Genomic DNA, 20,360 nt, shown 5'->3' on the forward strand with positions numbered 1-20,360 from the left:
CCTATCTGATAGTAAACGGCAAAAACTCACAAAAGTCTGGGTTATTCAATAAGTAAAATAGTTTTATTTAAACTTCATTCTCATTAAGTTGTAATTTATTACATTGCAAGCTAAATAAATAAAAGTTACTATGCCATAATGGCTTCTTGAAGCACATGCAAACATCTGGCTTGTAACAAAGCTGTAAAAACCACAAATGCGAGCCTAAAACACAACTAATGTTAAATACTATACAAAAGTAGTCACATAAACTACTTTCTTAGTTTGTGCAGCTCTTCATTTAGGAGTTGGCAAACAAAAAACAAAAATAACAAAACTGAGTTTCATGCTTAATAGCCCACAGTCAGGATAGACGCTATACTGAATTTTACGCAAATAAAAACAAGCCTGTAAAAGGACAGATTTACAGTCTTGATAACCGTTCTCAAGATCACATTTTCACCATGTTGTTAAACAACATTGAACACACTGTATTTCCATTCCTCAGCCTCGTTTTCATTCCTGTCAAAAATTAAATATGGAGCTACCCTGAGCAAGGCCTATTAAAAACCTATATAAGGACTACTGAATGATAATACTATCAAACTGTGAACTATCAAATCATTTGTTCAACAAGTTTATTCATTCTTGTTTAAAACCGTAGCAGATTTTGCTTTCACACTCAAACTCACACAAATACCCAAATAACTGCTCTAAAATAGTGGTCTCTTTCTCTGTACAATAAAAACTATACTTTAAAAACTTCATGACATCACTGTACAGTGCAGGCGCCACTAGGCAGGAAGTCCTGGACGTAGGTAGCCACAGCTTTAGTGAGGTAAGTCATGGTGCCAAAGCGACCGCTGGGTGCAGTATCATACAGGAGCCGGCAGATGCCCGTAGAGTGATCCTTTTCTAAAATACTGTCCTCTGCACCAAGATCCTTCTGCAGGGACGAGAGAAAGGAAATTAAATAACATTTGATGATAATAAATACCAAGTGAAATCATGTTACTGAAAACATTTCAGATAAATATCCATACCTGGTCCTTGTAGAACATGTCATTGGCAATGTGAACAATCTTCTCTATGTGGATGATGCTGCCAATGCTTTGAATGTCCACATCAGCCAGCATTGTAAGTACCAGGATCCCTTCGACCAGCAGCTGCCTATATTCAGGCTGAGGGACACGGTTCAGCACCCTTTCCACATGTACCGCAAACTTAATCTCACCCGGGGTCATCTGGAGAGAGGGAGAGATACAGCCAATGTTACAGAAAGCGATGAGAGGAACTGGTGAAATTATTTTTAAGAGACTTTTAACGGTCCTAAACCTCTCTCGTAGTAGAAGATGGGAGCACAAAGCCCTCTATTGAAAGGCCATGACACTGTGGGCAAAAACAAACAAACAATAAATTAATATAGTCTATTGTTCTGCATTAAAAAAAAAAATTTTGCTATGTGTTTTCCAGTCTATTTAATGTTATCAGCACAACATTTCCTCTCAAATTCTTCCAACCTTCTGCAGAATCTTCCAGACTTTTTGATAGAAGCCTACGGGAACTCTGTTGAGCGCACCATCAAGCCGCCTTCTGCGTAGCCACTGGCCCTGCCGACTGTCCCGGGACGCACCAACACTGACTGAGCTGTCAAATGCATCAATTGAAGGCATCCGGTACCTCTGTAAGTCACATATTATTAGCACAGGTCAACAATCTGCAAAACTGCTTGGTAGTATGACATACTAGTGATGCACCTTTAAACAACAACATTATGCCTATTAGGCAACTAATAAAAAAAAAAAACTGTTGACTTAAGAACTAAATTACAAGTAGGACATCCCCTTGCCTTCAGAACAGTTGTAATTCTTGTGTAAATGTCATTTAGTATTGAACAGTGTATTTGTATATACACCGTTTGAAAAAAATAAATAAATAAATAAATTGATCTGGTGACTGGGAAGGCATGTGACACAAAGTTTGAATTGATTTAATAACATGGTTATGGGAAGTAACATCCTGGTATATGGGAACATCATTAAAGAAAGGTGGTGGGAATGTGGAGCATGTAGTTTATTATAATAACTTTGTATTTCTTGGCCAAAGAATGTGTGCAGAGATGATGTATTTTTGTAGGCTAACCCAAAAGTTATGATCACAACTTATGAATTTTGAAGCCTACATACAGCTGCCAGAAGTAGAAACCTAAACAGAGACTAAAAATGAACTATATCACAGTCACATAACCGGAAATCTTTCTCAATTTAAAATCTACAAGTTTGAATGTTGAGTTAGAATAGTTTGTAAGGGTGCAACTATAAACAAAGAGGATGTGTGGGCTAATAAAAGGCTGACTAGTAGTAAAGGTCATTGCACATTGAGTCCGAAATTTTCACATGTTAAAAAATAAATACGACCTCACGTTGTGTCGATCACATTTACACACTGCCTCCAAAACTTTCATCCATCACAAAAAATTCGGATCAGGTTCGATTTTCTGCGTTTTTGCATCTGTAGCAAGCATTTCGATAGGAAACGGATGACGAATACGAAAAAACGCATATGAAAATTCTGGACTTCCTTTTCACTGCTGAACAGGTATATACTTACTAGTCTACCTTTTATTAGTTTAGTTTACCACACCTGTTTACCTGTTCATTGACTTTTAAGAACTGAGAACTTACCCCTGACTCCATGTGCTCAGTGTCGAAAGATTGACCTGAAAATGTCTACAAAGGGAAAAGACAGACAGTAATGGGGGTGGTCAATTTTATGAACTTCCTACATGACAAAAATCTTTTGAGCCTTATTCAACAATTATGTTCACATTAGGGCTGCAACTAACGATTATTTTAATAATCGATTAATCTGTCGATTATTTTTTCGATTAATCGATGAATCGGATTTAAAAAAAGGAAAAAAAGAAAAACATTCATTTCCAACCCTTTATTCAAAAACAGAACTAAAATCTTTAGAAAGTGCACAAACATGTTGCTCCTTGAACATCCCTGAGCTGTTATAATAATAATAAATTAAAATAAAAATGGACTAACACAAAAAACATACACATGTATGCTTTACATCTGCCAAATATATAGACTTTTGGGGGGGTTGTTAAATTAAATAATTTAACAACACTGCGTCGTTAGCGTTGGTATTGTATCAGACACTTGCACTTAACATTATATGAAAATCAAGCTCAATGGAGTTAACAATGTTTTTGACCAGAGAATGACGGAGATGGAGTGTTTTGTCTGTCATTAGAACGGCTGTAACTGTTATCTGAAGCAGCAAGTGCATTATGCTTTCATCAACTTTTACAGGTTATATAACTTTGATTGTAGCTATATGGGCGCTTAGTTTTTCTTGTTGTTTAATACACTTGGCCAAAATCTCAAATTAAGCGCTTATGCACATAATGCACAGGATATTTAAAACGTATATAGACAGCAAATAACTAATTCTTCTCCACTCTTCAAACACACAAAAACATTATCCTTTACTGACATAGTGTTTGAGTAAAGAAAACGCTGTACTATTCAAACACCAATTATTTATTCACCCTTGCATTGCGAAAAAGCAGAGATCTCATCTTCTCCAGGCTGTGCGCGGCGCGTCAATCTGAACGGAGGCGGGGTGAAGTTACGAGGTCTCGCTGAGAGCTCGATGATCCAATGGCGTTTTACTGACAAGTTATTTTAATGCTTATCATTGGTTTACTATTTTTAAAACTCTCTGATTTAAAATAATAAAAACGAATTATAAGCGACTCAAGTTTGGATAATTTTTCACAGCACCTGACTGGGCTAGGGTATGGCAACTGCCATACTCTGCCATACGCAAACGCCGCCCCTGCTCCCACACCTCGGATGACTTGGGTCGCACGGATTTCTCTGCCTCCGCCATGTATCTTTCCTCTACCTCCGCTCGTTTTTATTTTTTTTATTTTTACTTGTTTTTTTAATTTATGAGGCGCCAAACTCTCCTACCATCCGTGCGCGAGAGAGACCGAGTGTGTTCACTCCGCTCCGCGCTCAACTAAAGTTTTTTTTTTTTTTTTTTTAATAATCAAACGTCTCCGCGTCGCGCGACACAACGAATCGATTATGAAATTCGTTGCCAACGCTTTTAGTAATCGATTTTTATCGATTTAATCGATTCGTTGTTGCAGCCCTAGTTCACATCACCTGTGGAATTAAACACCTTTCCATGCACCCTGTATATTCTCCTTCATGTGACACACAGATTCAAACTTCAGATGTACCATGGATTTCCTCCCACAGCATTAAGATAATTAACCCACCAAATTAAGCAACTAATGTCAGTTTGTATCTTGACTGAGTTTCTGAAGTTAATTTGAGATTAGACCAGTACATGAGACTGAGTCACAGCTCATTAGACACATCACCTTACTTTGGATCGACCATGACAGTCGAAGTTCTTCCAGCTGAAAATATTTAAAAACTATTAAACACAGAGTCATGACACATATGGTCGCTATAATGTTCACACAACTTAATTTAATTGTGCCTTTGCAATATCTGGCCTCTGTACTTTTTTGTTTCTTTAGTCTGGATGCACGGTCACCTACCATCTTCATGTCACTCTTCAGTTTGCTGATGCCTGCACGCTCACTCTTGGTAGCACCAACATTGCCGACCTCGTGGATGGAGATAACAGGACTGGTGCCGGGCTCAACTGAACGAACTGAACAGCCGGCATGCACATATCCAGACAACCAAACCAATCATAGAATATTAGATATCAATGCTAAACTTGTATTTTTATACAAACTACACAACACAGTAATTCTCATGAAGTTACTCACCACTTCTCTGAACACCAAATTCTTTGCCACTCAAAATATGGTGGAGAAGATTCTTCAACTCAGAGGGACTCAGTTTCATCAGACTCTCAGTTGCCTCCTCACCTTTGACACACATAGGACATATTTTTTGTTCTCAAACTTCCTAAAATGCTGTATGAATACATGATGAATGATGAATGATAAATGATAAATGCAGTACCTGAGCAGTTTAGAGACTGGGCCAGCTCAGTAGCCATAACTTGAATGATGAGACCAATCCTCAGGCGAAACATCTCACTGAACAAACTGGGCTGTGTTCTGATGATCATTGCTAGGTACACCATGATCTCCTAATGCATACAAAAATGAGTTCACACAAATTAAAAGGTCAAAAAAACATTTACTAACACTTTAGTATAGGGACCAATTCTCACTAATAACTAGTTGCTTATTATCATGCCTATTATTAATATTTGCCTGTTTACATATAAAGCACATTCTGTTTGACTATATTCTACATTCCTAATCCTACCCAATACCTAAACTTAACAACTACCTTAATAACTATTAATAAGCAGCAAATTAGGGGTTTGAGGCAAATTCGTATTTCATGGTTTGTTAATAGCAAGACTTGGACCTTAAAATACAGTGTGACCAAACATTTTATAAGCAAAGGCCTGAATGGAATCAGTACGCATATAATTTCATAGAAAGCTTCATAGAATTTGAGATGTTTATGAAATATTTTGGCTAATTTGATGAATCTTTCATTGTGAACTTGTTAGCCTCAAAGTTTTCAGATTCTATTTTTGCTTGGTCAAAGAATTTTCAGAAACTACTGTTCATAAGTTTAGGGTTGTTAAGATTTTTTTTGTTTTTGAAAGAAACCATGATGCATTTCTGTGAACTAGAAATCTTTTGTAAGAACATAAATGTCTTTACTGTCACTTCAATATGATCAATATAATGCATCCTTGATTTGTTAAAAGTATATTTTACTGACCCCAAACTTTTGAATGGTAGTGTCAAATCAGTGTATGTTTGCATGTAACCTGTGTGAGGATGGTAACAGTGATGTTGTTCTCGCTGGCTTGATCAATGAGTAAGGCCAACTGGTCAGGAGGCAAAGGCCTGCAGAGAAACATCCAGATCGCCCACATCTTAACAATATAGTGTAGCATTTTGGTGTCATCTGTACTGTGAATGGCTATGAAAACTCACGCAGTAATGGTCTTCTCTCTGGGCTCCGGCGGTAAACCCACAGTCAAGTGCTTTTGATGGGCCAGTAAATCTGAGCAGGCCTACAAACATGACCATCAGGCAAAATACAGAACAATTCATGAAGGATATACAATATAAACACATCCTGTGCCAATCTAACAAAAAAATCATATGTAACATTTCTTGGATATGAGGAATGCAAATATCAGCCGATGTAATAGTTTCTTTTCCACAAGCTTGCATTTAGATCTTTACCCAGTCCAGTTCCTCCACTTTCTTGCGTAGCATGCCTGAAATCATACGGATGAGATCCCAGCAACGCAGATCTCCTGCCTTCTCATAGAGCTCCACCAGCAAACTCTTGACAGTGGTGACTTTCCCATGCAGCTGAGTATCCCAGTCCATTCCCCTGTGAGAACACAAATTAGAAATGAATACAAAAAAAGCACAGACAACTCTTATAACTTTGATTCAAATATGGCATTGGACTTACTTGTCTTTGAAAAGGATGTAGAGGATGTCGGCCTGGTCATGAAGGCTCTGAGTATCTTTAAGTGTCTGGACTAGACCACTGTAGTCAATGCCGCCATGAGTGTCCCGAGGCAGGTTACACTCAGAGGACATGAGCACCTTGGGACTCTACAGAGAGCAATGAAACATTAAAAAGTTTTCCGTCATCTCAGTTTTGCATTTTTAAAAGATCCTTTGTGTGTGTGCATATACACACATGACTTGTACGTTGTCCTGGGAAATCTTTTAGATTAAGCGTAGGCTGAGGAGAGTGGAAAAGTTTATTGGGAAGATACATGTTCACATCTGAAAACAGGCAAGAAACAGAAAAAGACAGGAAAAAATGAATGGAAATGTATAAATATGTATAATTGTTTTTTAAAGGGACAGTTCACCCAAAATGACAATTCTATCATCATTTACTCTCCATCATGTCATTCTAAACCTGTGCAAATTTCTTTCCTCTGTAAAAAAACTAATATTTTGAGAAATGTTTTGTTGTGTTGTGCTGTGCTGGTCCATTCAATGGAAGTGAATGGTAATGAAAAAAGAATATCTTCTTTAGTGACAAGGTGAAAAATTACATGACAGAATTTTTATTTTTTGTTGAACTATCCCATTCAAGTTAAAAAAGCATCAGGTATCTCGAACTGCTAATCTGTCAAAGCACTTGATGTAACCTGGCCACATAAAACTATACAGTTAAGCTTTTTAACTATTTTAATGTAACATCCTCCCATGATTGCATTTTTACTACTGCAATGATTTACGAGCAAAAAGACCAAACTAATACATTTTGTAATTCATTGTTGATCAATCCCATTAAAGACTAGTTGTTGCATCCCTAAATATTACCCTCCAACAAGTAAGATTTCAGTTTGAGCAAAGTAGTTGTTGATATTGGGTCAGCTCACTGTGGATTTGGAGATCCTTGGCTTTGTTCATGAGAGACACCATCTCACGTGTCTTAGTGGCTGCAGCCTTGAAGCGACTCAGACCTTTTGCCTGTGCCTCGACTCCAAGCCCCCGCTGAGGCACCGCCGCAGTCAACAACTGGTCTAGGTATTGTGCTAGATCATCTGTATCTGAGAAAAAAGGGTTAGGAGTCAGGATTTGAAAGAAACACATGAGAAAAAGAGCGGTTGCAAGATTGCAGGCGACAATAAGCAGCAAGACATTCAAGAAAAACATTTTGCAATGCACCAAACTAAAAGTGCTTTTGTGACATTACAGCCTACAGCCCAAGTGTAAATGCATTCCTTAGAGAATAATTCAAGCTTGATAACCCAGACTGTTCATTTCTAATCAATCCTCCATTTCATTCCTCACCAGAAATGCCACAGACCCTTGAATAAAATGCAAAAGAAAAAAAATGAATAAATCTTGAGCCACATAATGCGGTTTTCACACTGCAAGTGCTCAATGGAAATGATCAACATAAAAATCACAATGATAACACAACTTGCAATGATGGCAGAGAAAAAAGGCTGAGATGCCAAAAGTAAACCAGAAGAGTCAAAGGTCAGAGATGAGTAAATGTTTCCTGCAGCAAATTCTTCATTATGCAAACTGTTTAATTTATTTAGGCCTTAGTTTTCAAATAAATAGAAAAGAGATCAAAATAAATAAAATGTGGGAACTTAAGCAAAAAATGTAGTCTATACCTAAAAGTAAATTAAAAGGCGTGAAAGAGAAATGCAAATGGTTCCAAATAACTAATATAATAGAAAACACACTAGAACTAGAGTTTATCGATGTGAGCTATTCAAATCACAACCCTACATCAAAAACTTCATCTCCAAAATTACCAACATTTTGACCAATTCAGAAGTCAAAAACAAAATCTCTTCATCAGGATATTATTTCCCCTTACCATCATTGAAGCTCAGGTCATGCATAGCACCTCTAAAGTAGCTGTCCTCAGCATCATCATCTTCATCCCAGACCCTATTGGAGCATCTCTTACCACTATCGAGGAAGCTCAGATGAGCGCAACAAGATGTAGTCAGGAACTCGGATAACTTGCCGGTTTGGATCCTAGCAAAATTGAGAGCAGCAACCAAGTAAGCTGAGACTGCCCTTGAATATGTATTGTTGATGACATTACATTTATTTATAGCCTCATTGTCTGACCTTGCCCCTCCAAAGTAGCCATCCTGTAGTTTTTTAAGGGTAGCCAGCACAGCAGGGTCCAAGTCTGTGTGTTCATGGTCTAAGAGGTAACACACAAAAATTGGGGAAGTAGTAACATTTTTGAGATGACTCCACATTCTCAGAGGCGCCAGTTTTCACTCACTAAGCATGGTCTGGGAAATGGGAAAGGTGACGGTAGGACGGCCAGTCATCCTCCAGCGAGAAGAGAGGTAGGACAGGTCAGTCCGCAACATTTCCACAATCATCTTGTTGTCCAGAGCCAGATAGAACTGCTGCTGATCTATGAACTACAGGAAGTAACAAACACATGAGAAAAGAGCGGTTGCAAGATTGCAGGCGACAATAAGCAGCAAGACATTCAAGAAAAACATTTTGCAATGCACCAAACTAAAAGTGCTTTTGTGACATTACAGCCTACAGCCCAAGTGTAAATGCATTCCTTAGAGAATAATTCAAGCTTGATAACCCAGACTGTTCATTTCTAATCAATCCTCCATTTCATTCCTCACCAGAAATGCCACAGACCCTTGAATAAAATGCAAAAGAAAAAAAATGCATAAATCTTGAGCCACATAATGCGGTTTTCACACTGCAAGTGCTCAATGGAAATGATCAACATAAAAATCACAATGATAACACAACTTGCAATGATGGCAGAGAAAAAAGGCTGAGATGCCAAAAGTAAACCAGAAGAGTCAAAGGTCAGAGATGAGTAAATGTTTCCTGCAGCAAATACTTCATTATGCAAACTGTTTAATTTATTTAGGCCTTAGTTTTCAAATAAATAGAAAAGAGATCAAAATAAATAAAATGTGGGAACTTAAGCAAAAAATGTAGTCTATACCTAAAAGTAAATTAAAAGGCGTGAAAGAGAAATGCAAATGGTTCCAAATAACTAATATAATAGAAAACACACTAGAACTAGAGTTTATCGATGTGAGCTATTCAAATCACAACCCTACATCAAAAACTTCATCTCCAAAATTACCAACATTTTGACCAATTCAGAAGTCAAAAACAAAATCTCTTCATCAGGATATTATTTCCCCTTACCATCATTGAAGCTCAGGTCATGCATAGCACCTCTAAAGTAGCTGTCCTCAGCATCATCATCTTCATCCCAGACCCTATTGGAGCATCTCTTACCACTATCGAGGAAGCTCAGATGAGCGCAACAAGATGTAGTCAGGAACTCGGATAACTTGCCGGTTTGGATCCTAGCAAAATTGAGAGCAGCAACCAAGTAAGCTGAGACTGCCCTTGAATATGTATTGTTGATGACATTACATTTATTTATAGCCTCATTGTCTGACCTTGCCCCTCCAAAGTAGCCATCCTGTAGTTTTTTAAGGGTAGCCAGCACAGCAGGGTCCAAGTCTGTGTGTTCATGGTCTAAGAGGTAACACACAAAAAATTGGGGAAGTAGTAACATTTTTTGAGATGACTCCACATTCTCAGAGGCGCCAGTTTTCACTCACTAAGCATGGTCTGGGAAATGGGAAAGGTGACGGTAGGACGGCCAGTCATCCTCCAGCGAGAAGAGAGGTAGGACAGGTCAGTCCGCAACATTTCCACAATCATCTTGTTGTCCAGAGCCAGATAGAACTGCTGCTGATCTATGAACTACAGGGAAGTAACAAACACAGAGAAATAAAGACAAATAATGTGAAAAGACAGAGAGAATATGAAAAATATTTGGCATTTAGCATATATATATTAAAAGCTGTGACCATCTTTCTCTGGCTTTCTGCCTCACAAACTTATTTTATTTAACTTTTGCTGGATGACAATCAGTGGCTGTCTAAGTCAGCATAAGGCTCAAACATGCCTATTTCAGCACATTATGAAGAACCTGAGGTGTGAAGCTAAAGATGGTGTTGCGGACGATGTAAAGCTTGGAGGTTCCTAACACGCCAATCCTACGGTAAGGTCTGCCGGTCAGCCCCAGTCTCTCATTACGCCCTTAGAGAAAGATAAACAAAAAAAAGCAAACAAAAACAATTAACAGCATTGAGTTTAAAAAAAAAAATAATAGCATGTTTTGTATTACTTCATACTAGTGTTAAGTGAGACCTTATGGTGTACCACTTCCTACCTAGTCTAGCATAAATATGGCTGAGAACTCGAGATGGTTGCACTCTGATGGGGTGGATGTCTGCCACTGTCTCCACATCAATCCCATTCTTCTGCAGGAGTACCTTAATATCCTCATTCTCAGCAAGGATGGACACTTATCAGAACAAAATGAAAACATCCGGGTAAATTTCAAACATGCAATACATAACATGTGGAATAAAGTGTAAGTGGTTAAAAAAAAAAAAATGTTGAAACATACCTTGTACAACAACATCTGGTTTAGGGATGGTAGAGAACCTACGGTTTAAAGGGTCTATCTCTCCAGGAGCCAAAAAACCCTGAAATGGAAAGGAAAAGAGAATTTTGAGTTGTTTAATCATACTTTCACAAATATAACTTGGTACAAAGATTTCAAAGAAGAGGTACAGCAAATACAGCGGGTAAAATAAGTATTGAACACGTCACCATTATACCCAGTAAATATATTTCTAAAGGTGCTGTTGACAAACATTTTTACCGGATGTCTGTAACAACCCAAGTAATCCATACAGTACATACAAATAAAACAATACACATATATTTTCAGAAATTAAGTTGTGTGTAATAAAATGGATTGACACAAGGAAAAAGTATTGAACTACTGAAATTTATTTAACACTTTGTACAAAAGCCTTTGTTGGTAATGACAGCTTCAAGATGCCTCCTGTATGTAGAAACTAGTGGCATGCATTGCTCAGGTGTGATTTTGGCCCATTCTTCCACACAGTTTTCAAATCTTGAAGGTTCTGTCGGCCTCTTCTATGAACTCTGATCTTCAGTTCTTATTTTCTATTGGATTCAAGTCAGGTGATTGGCTGGGCCATTCTAGCAGCTTTATTTTCTTTTTCTGAAACCAATCGAGAGTTTCCTTGCTGTGTTTGGGATTATTGTCTTGCTGAGATGTTCATCCTTGTTTCATCTTCATCATCCTGGAACTTGTAGGTGTTGGGACTGAACTAGCTAATATTAATTTCCACTGACTAGGGGCAGTATTGCTTAGATAGATTTCAGCTGGTGTCTTGGCTTTCCATGCCTTTTTGCACGTGTTCAATACTTTTTCCCTGTGTCACTCCATTTTATTACACATAACTTAATGTTCGAACTTATTTGTTTTGTTTTCTTTGTGTATATGGATTACTTAGGTTGACATCTGATGAAAATTTCAAGTCAACAGCACCTTTAGAGATTTATTTGCTGAGAAAAATGGTGATGTGTTCAATACTTATTTTACCCGCTGTACATGACCTATAACTTCTCACCTCTGCTAAAAGACTGCCCAGGATATAAAGGGACTGGCCCCACTTCAGAGGGCACTTTCCCATTGGGATTCTCTCCACAGTGTGTGGATTAACATACTCTTCATCCACCTAAAATAATTTAAAAAGGTTGAATTCACATTAATCCAGTGATATTTCATTGCTATTCAGATTTTTCAATATAATCATCAGTTTAATTGGTTAATTAGGAATGTCTCACCTTATCTGGAGGAACACTGTAGAGTTCAGGCAGCAGCCGTATTCCATCTTTCTGTTTGATCATGGTACCTTCCAGGGCTTCCCGATACTCCTGAACCTGAGAGGACAGAAATGTGGAAATACAATCTGCCTGCATCTGCAGCACAAACGTATCTTTAACCTCTTGAAAGTCTCTCTCAAGCTTTGTCTGTGCTGAAATCCCTAGACTAGCTGCCAGAAGGCACCAGTATTTTAAACTACATGAGTTTTACAATCTGAACAGAACAGTTATTACAAAACTGTGAATCATACAGTAAACTCATGCAGAACCAAATGAAAACAATGCGTGTTCTAAAATCAGTTCAAAGTATTAAACATGTTTGATTTCATGCGACTGGATGGAATTATAGTTTAATACCTATCATACACAAGACCATTTTCTGTGAAATCAGCCCAAAACCTGTATATTTTGTGACATTAGTATCTTTAGCCACATGTTGAAGCAAATGAAAATTAAACAACATATGCAAAATATATTGTAATAGGTTTGTTAAGAAAACATCTCATCACATTTACATCACTCATATTTCCAGAACTACACTGGCTAAAAATACTGAATGAAATTACCTGCTCTGGACTGTTGATAAAGATGCCATCCAAGATCAGGTAGGTCCAGAAAAGAGGCCACTCACATTCAATGTTTTCAAAAAGCTTCAGCTCAGCAGATTCATAGTACAGCCTGTTGGGGTCCTATTGGAAAAAAAGAGCACATGTATTTTAAAAAGTAAATTCAAATAATAATTTAAAAAAAAGATTAATTTAGGTTATTAGAGTCAATTTGTCTATGTATTAAATACTGTGTGATATACTGACCTCTTTAGGAGTTTTGTGGCCATCTCTAAGGAAACGACAACAGCCATATCTTCCCTACAAACAAAAAGAGTGAGAGTGAGAGAGAGACAGCTGTTAAACAAGTTCCTCATGTCTGAGATCAAGTTCTGACCTGGAGCTTGGAGATGATTTCCTCCTTAGTGATATTGACTAACTCCATGTCTTCCACAGCAAAAGCTGGATATGAAATGATGGACAGGAGGCCAGCATCCACCTCTTTAGATGTTGAAGCTCTGGGCAGCATGGAGCTCAGAATGGACTTGAGAGGAATATGTGGTAGTAAGGGAAATGGTAATCATTTTATCAAATCAGTTGACGACAAACACACATGCATAGGAAAATTCAGAGCACTACAACCTCTATAGCCTCACCCGACAGTGCTGGATATCATCTGCTAAGATATGAACCACAGAGTCAGGTCCCCCTTTGGCCCCAAATAGATTCAAGTCATCTAAGGCTTCGAGTGCTGCCTGCAGTTACAAAGGGTCCATTGAAGGGCTGTTACAGTATTCTTTCCTGGCAAAAATCTCAATTCAATGGTCACAACAAAGCCAATATTCATTCAGTGTGCACTGAAATCCAGGGCCACAGACAACAAATTAGGCATAACCTTCTCTGCCAGACATGGCCTTTACTCTCGTGTTTAGTGTTGAGATCATTGAGACTGCCACAATTTATTTTTTACAGATTTTCTAACTCAAGCTCTAATTCAAACCAGTACAATGTATTAAAAGTTTAAGGGCTAGTTCCCTGACCTTAGAATAGTACTGAGTCTTCTAGGACAAAGAAAGAACAACTAGAACCTTTCTGGTCTGAACAAAGTGTCACAATAGGAACAAACAGAAATGACAAGCAGGCAGGGAAAGCTGGGAAGGAACATTAATACCAGAGAGGCCATGTTGAGGTTACATTGGGTCACGGTAATATGCAGTGTTCACAAGCGCACAACATGACGACCTGCCCCTGCCCCCCCCCATATCCCATCATGCCGGTCTGAGAATTCTCAGCTGCTCAGAAGAGGACTGACAACATTAGGTGGAAGTGTGTGAGAGAAAGAGAGTGATAAAAAGAAGGACATTTCTTTTGTCTATTTTGTTTCATCAAACTCACTTTAGCCATCCCAATTGAGCTGGCATTGAGCTCGGGGATCCCCTGATTGGTTTTGTCTCCTCTCTCCCACATCCCATAGTCCTGAACAACCATAGGAGAAAATGCCAGTTAGAGACACATAGTGTCAATTACACACTAAAATGACTAAAACACACAAACATATAAGGCCTATGTGATCGATATTAAGTGACTTACAGCCACTTTGTATGCAGATTCAACGTAAAACAGCAGATTTTGGACCACATCCACCTCGTCCTGAGTGTACACAATGTGCAGCCCTAAAAGGACACAAGACATGGTAAAGGATGTGTGGGAGAACATTCATTAATGCTAGGTGTCCAATCAGATTCCAGTATTTCTCAGTTTACCATATTTGATGGGCTCCATGTATGCGTGTTGATCAAAGTTTATATAATCTTTATTATTTGTTCGATTACTTGTGCAAGCCTACTAAAGACTATATTATGTGGACAAAAAGGAAGAAAACTTGCACAGTTTTAGAGGAAGATGTGAGTGCCCTTAAGAGGCGAGCTCTAAAGCGAGACCTGGAATACCTGAGGCAGTCATCTGAGCCAGGAAGAGAAGATAGACCGAGGTAGCGTCGAGCTGGAGATGCCCCCATTCCCTGTCACCCACCACAGTGGCACAGGTCTTAGAGTTGTACTTGGCATGGAGGCAGTCCAAAGTGCTCTTACTGTATTTGAACTTCTCCACTTTGTCCAGCTGCATTCATAAAATGTAAGAGGACAAGCGAGAGCACTTTAGAGCAGAAAAGAACACTTCAGACAATATATAATAGACAAAGTGTTAATCTGTGTTGTGCACAATTGAAGTGGGTGCTTATGAGACACAGACAGACTGCATAACCATGTACGTGCATTTGTATATTTGTGAGCACATCTTCATGTACGCTACAGTTCAAATGTTTGGGGTATGTAAGGTTTTTTTTCTTTATTTGTATTCTTTAAGAAATTTTAAAAGAACAGCATTTATTTCAAATAGACAAAATACAGAATAAAATTATTAATTTCTTAAAAAATAAAAAAATAAATTACTGACCCCAAACTTCAAAAGGGTAGTGTATGCATGCATGTTTATTGGCTTATGGCCTAAATTACAGGCAGATAAACAGAATGGTAAATAAAACAAATAAAAAAGGTGGTGCTATAAATGCATGTTTTGGAATGTACAGACAGGTCTGGCTGTTGTATATCTTACTACTGTATATTTTTTACTTGTTAAGCATGTAGTGTGGACAAGGGTTATTGGCGGGCAGTACCTGTCGCATGATGCACTGAAGAATTCCCCTCATTAACTTCACCACACTCTGAAAGAAGAAGAAGAAAAAAAAAAGATCAAGACACACAGACTGCCTCCAAAAACAACACTTGGACACAGGCTCAACTGTGACCTTTCAGCTCTTCATTTAATAGCACCGGCAAGAGTAACATGACACTTCAGAGCCACTGTAAAGAGACAGCTTAGATACACTGACACATACACAGTCATGAAAAGACAACTGACCTTTCTTTAAAATAAAATGAAAAAAAAACACATGCATGGAAGTAAATAATACACTCCACTGGTGAATATTTTGCTTTTAATATAATATGCTTTTAATTTAAAATCATTCAAATGAGACAACAGTTACCACACATGCTCATGTGATCACAAATATTCATCCGGCAGACCATAATGAGTCTGTGGGTTCTTTCTGGGTTCTGTATAATATGTTCTCATGAACAAATGTTGTTACTTAATAAATATATTAAAAGCTGTACTGGATTAATAAGAGTACTCAATCAGTTGATCCTACCAAAATCAATACCCCCCCACCCACCCACCCACCCCATTTGTACCTGCTCTAGCTCATAGGCTTTAGCCTTGTCTTCATCGCGGTCTGCGTTCTTCCTGTAAGCCAAACTGAGAGCCCAGACAGACAGGATGCTGTAGACATTGTCCCTCACCCAGGCATCAGGCTGCTCTTTGCTGGCTGGTAACAGACCGGTCACTGGGTCCTACAAGTTATCAATACAGCTAGTTAAAAATATCCAGTGCTCCAGATACTACACTATATGTATAATAAATACGCAAGCATTACTTTAAGAGCATAAGACACAAACATACATATTATATATATTATAACTATATACATTATAACTGTATATTAACTGTATACACACACACAGTGGGGAAAATAATTATTTGATCCCCTGTTGATTTTGTAAGTTTGCCCTCTTAAAAAAAAAAAAAAAAAAAGGGTTTATCAATTTTATGGTAGGTTTATTTTAACTGATAGAGCCAAAATATCAAACAAACAGAAAAAAGCAGCATACAAATGTTAAAAAAAAAAGATTTACATTTTAGTAAGTCAAATAAGTATTTGATCCCCTACCAACCAGCTGGAATTTTGGCTCCCACGGATTGGTTATGTGCACATGTGGAACACAGATTAGTCCTGTCACTTTAAGAAGATACTCCTAATTTCAGCTCGTTGTGTGTATAAAAGACTTCTGTCCATAGAATCTGTATCTTCCATTCCAACCTCTCCACCACCAAGGGCAAGACCAAAGATCTGTCAAAGGACATCAGGGACAAGATTGTAGATCTGCACAAGGCTGGAATGGGTTACAAGACCATCAGCAAGAAGCTTGGTGAGGAGGAGACAATTACTGTTGGTGCCATTATTCGGAAATGAAAGAAATACAAAATAACCATCAATCGCCCTCGGTCTGGAGCTCCATGCTAGATCTCACCTCATGGGATAAGGATGATCATGAGAAAGGTGAGGGATCAGCCCAGAACTACACGGGACGATCTTGTCAATGATCTCAAGGCAGCTGGGACCATAGTCACCAAGAAAACAATTGGTAACACATTACACCGTGAAGGACTGAAATCCTGCAGCGCCCACAAGGTCCCCCTGCTCAAGAAGGCAATGTACAGGCCCATCTGAAGTTTGGCAATGAACATCTAAATGAGTCAGAGAAGGCTTGGGAGAATGTGCTGTGGTCAGATGAGACCAAAATTGAGCTCTTTGGCATCAACTCGACTTGTCGTGTTTGGAGGAGGAGGAATGCTGACTATCACCCCAAGAACACCATCCCTACAGTCAAGCATGGAGGTGGAAACATTATGCTTTGGGGCTGTTTCTCTGCTAAGGGTACAGGACGACTTCACTGCATTGAGGACCCAATGGACAGGGCCATGTACTGTAAAATATTAGATGAGAACCTCCTTCCCTCAGCCAGAACACTGAAGATGGGTCGTGGTCGTGGATGGGTCTTCCAGCATGACAATGACCCAAAACATACCACCAAGGCAACAAAGGAGTGGCTCAAGAAGAAGCACATTAAGGTCCTGGAGTGGCCTACCCAGTCTCCAGACCTTAATCCCATAGAAAATCTGTGGAGGGAGCTGAAGGTTCGAGTTTCCAAGGGACAGCCAAGAAACCTTAATGATTTAGAGACGATCTGTAAAGAGGAGTGGGACAAAATCCCTCCTGAGATGTGTGCAAACCTGGTGACCAGCTACAAGAAACGTCTGACCTCTGTGATTGCCAACAAGGGTTTTGCCACCAAGTACTAAGTCATGTTCTGCTTGGGGATCAAATACTTATTTGATTTACTAAAATGTAAATCTTTTTTTAACATTTGTATGCTGCTTTTTTCTGGATTTTTTTTTGTTTGATATTCTGTCTCTATCAGTTAAAATAAGCCTACCATAAAAATGATAAACACTTCTTTTTTTCTTTAAGTGGGCAAAATCAAATAATTATTTTCCCCACTGTGTGTGTGTGTGTGTGTGTGTGTGCGTGTGCGTGTGTGTGTGTGTATACTATATTATGTAATCTACCATTCAAAAGTTTGAGGCTTAGTTTGAAAATTAAGCTACTTCATTACAGGATTAAGTTAATAATAAAAATAGAAAACATTTATTTAAATTGTAATATTTCACAATATTCCTTGTTTTATTGTAGTCTTCATCAAATAAATCCTGCATTGGTGAGCATAAGAGATTTTGTAAAATAGTATACACCTGTGTAAGAAATTATGTTTGAATTTATTTTCATGGGCAGTTTTCTCTTGTGAAGGTACATTATTTTATCCACATAAAAACACGCAACATGTCTTTTACTTAAGTCAAATACTTGAAATGAATTTAGAATTAAATAGTTAATAATTAAATACACTATTCCCCGGATTCACAGACCAGGTTTATGCCTAGTCCCAGACTAAATTGTAAATCTGAGCTGTTTCAACTAAAAGAAATTTGCAGACTGATCTTAAAATATATCAGCGTCTATGTGTTGTCTCAAGATGCACACCAGTAATGTTTTTCCCCCAAAGCCACGTTTATAAAAAATTACTTAAATGTCCTGATCAAACTATGGCCTAATCCTGGCTTAGTCTAAACCCTGTCTGTGAAACCAGCCCTATAATTAAATTAAATAAATTAAGATAAATTAGAAATTAACAAATTATTATTATTATTATTTTTTTTTTTTTTTTGTGGAAAAGGCCCTGCCCCTGATATAGCATACACGTTTAGACTTATATATATATATATATATATATATATATATATATATATATATTAGTACGTTTTTAACACAACACTTAACTGCACTACTCATCTCTCTGAATGAATACAAATCTAATCAGATCGAAAACATCTACATATAAGGAATGAAGACGTGTTTAGTAAAAACACAAACTATTTAGTGAAGCATCAACAGCAGAAAGGAGTCCGTGTAGAAATGCAGACACTCACTTGGTGACGCAGAATAGTCTGATTAACTATCCGCGCGTAGTTGTCAAGTTTAACTCCAGAATTGCTGCGACTCCTCATTTTAGTTCCTAGCACGCTTGCGAAAAACCTTTATGCTTCAAATACCGCCAACATCCTCCTGCAATAAACCAATATGAATATTAAGAAGAGGAGGTGAGCCGGACGAACTTGAAACCAAGTTGTCAAACGGCTGCATGGTGTTTAGAAACGCTCGCGCTGCAGCAAACACTGTGACCTATACTGTCTCCAGTGTTTACAATACGTGATTTTCCGACAAAGCTCGCGCAGATTCGGTGAATATAAACAAACCTGATCACGTAAAGGCAAAATCCGGAAGGAAAGTAAATTACTCGTGCACACTCGCAATTATACTGAAGCCAGTTACAGTCCGCTGGGAGGGTCTTCCTACTTTTCAAAATAACACCAGTGTGCTCAACTTATATAATGTAGCATAGCGACACACATTTTTAAAGGAAAGCCGTTAATGGACTAGTCTGAAAAAGCTTAGGGTGATGGAGTAAGGTCGTAAAAACTTTCACCTCAGACTCAGAGATTAAACCATATCTTGTTAAAAGAGAGAGGACATCACGTTCCTGACGTCATCTGCGTTCAGATGCACATATTTTATGATATTTGGAAAAACAAAAATAAAGATTTGTTTTTTTTATTATACCATTTAAGAACGAGATTTAAAAATTCACAAACAGATTTAAAGTTTAAAAATTCAGTTTAAAATTTAACTGATGCTAAGAAAAAAAAATTTAATCCCTTTTTAATACCCTTGTTAATTAATTTTAATGAATCATCCCCCTGACAACTTTCAATTTACGTCACTTAATAAATTTATGTGGGGTAATTGGTTATTTTCTAGCTGTTATGATTGTAAAAGTACACTTTGCAAATCATCAATAGGCCTATGTATAATTCTTTGTCATAGTTTTAAAGTTTTGAAGAAGAAAAAACACATTATGAATCGGTTTTGTTACATGCATAAACATTTAGACCAATGCTCAATTATTTTCCTTTCCACAAAAGTCACCAAAAGCGCTATGTATTTACTTTTATATATATATATATATATCATAAGGATGTGTCTCGCATGTGTCCACTTAGTGGCAGTATATTCACATCTTAACATGTGTCTGAGACAGATTTACAATCATTACATTTACTTGAAGGAATAGCTTATTTGTTCATTTCTTTATTTGCTTACATCTCATCTTGTATCCTCTGAGTTTCTAGAATAATAATCTGATTTTGTTCTGTCTGCTCCATTCATCATCTCAGAATGTCACACCTCCCTCTCAGCTCTTGCTCTGAATGGTGAT

At 37.8% G+C, this 20,360-nt stretch overlaps 1 protein-coding gene across 1 annotated transcript; it reads right to left on the reverse strand.

The window, feature by feature from the left end:
* Positions 1 to 600: 600 nt before the first annotated feature.
* Positions 601 to 19,588, reverse strand: phka1a (phosphorylase kinase, alpha 1a (muscle)). Its single transcript, XM_058780950.1, has 34 exons — positions 19,342 to 19,588; positions 19,015 to 19,150; positions 16,101 to 16,259; positions 15,521 to 15,568; positions 14,796 to 14,964; positions 14,437 to 14,519; positions 14,242 to 14,322; positions 13,503 to 13,601; positions 13,244 to 13,390; positions 13,114 to 13,167; positions 12,868 to 12,990; positions 12,263 to 12,358; positions 12,046 to 12,153; positions 11,007 to 11,085; positions 10,767 to 10,901; positions 10,524 to 10,633; positions 10,150 to 10,294; positions 9,985 to 10,063; positions 9,725 to 9,888; positions 7,432 to 7,602; positions 6,735 to 6,823; positions 6,501 to 6,646; positions 6,263 to 6,416; positions 6,008 to 6,087; positions 5,839 to 5,917; positions 5,007 to 5,136; positions 4,808 to 4,909; positions 4,571 to 4,686; positions 4,388 to 4,426; positions 2,664 to 2,708; positions 1,500 to 1,661; positions 1,315 to 1,368; positions 1,023 to 1,223; positions 601 to 925 (listed from the first exon to the last, which is right to left on the reverse strand). Exons 2-34 carry the CDS (start codon positions 19,090 to 19,092, stop codon positions 752 to 754), a joined length of 3,699 nt encoding a protein of 1,232 aa, XP_058636933.1. The 5' UTR covers positions 19,093 to 19,150; positions 19,342 to 19,588; the 3' UTR covers positions 601 to 751.
* Between the last annotated feature and the right edge of the window lie 772 nt (positions 19,589 to 20,360).

The sequence above is a fragment of the Onychostoma macrolepis genome, chromosome 07, assembly GCF_012432095.1.
Source record: "Onychostoma macrolepis isolate SWU-2019 chromosome 07, ASM1243209v1, whole genome shotgun sequence".
Taxonomy (NCBI): Eukaryota; Metazoa; Chordata; class Actinopteri; order Cypriniformes; family Cyprinidae; genus Onychostoma; species Onychostoma macrolepis.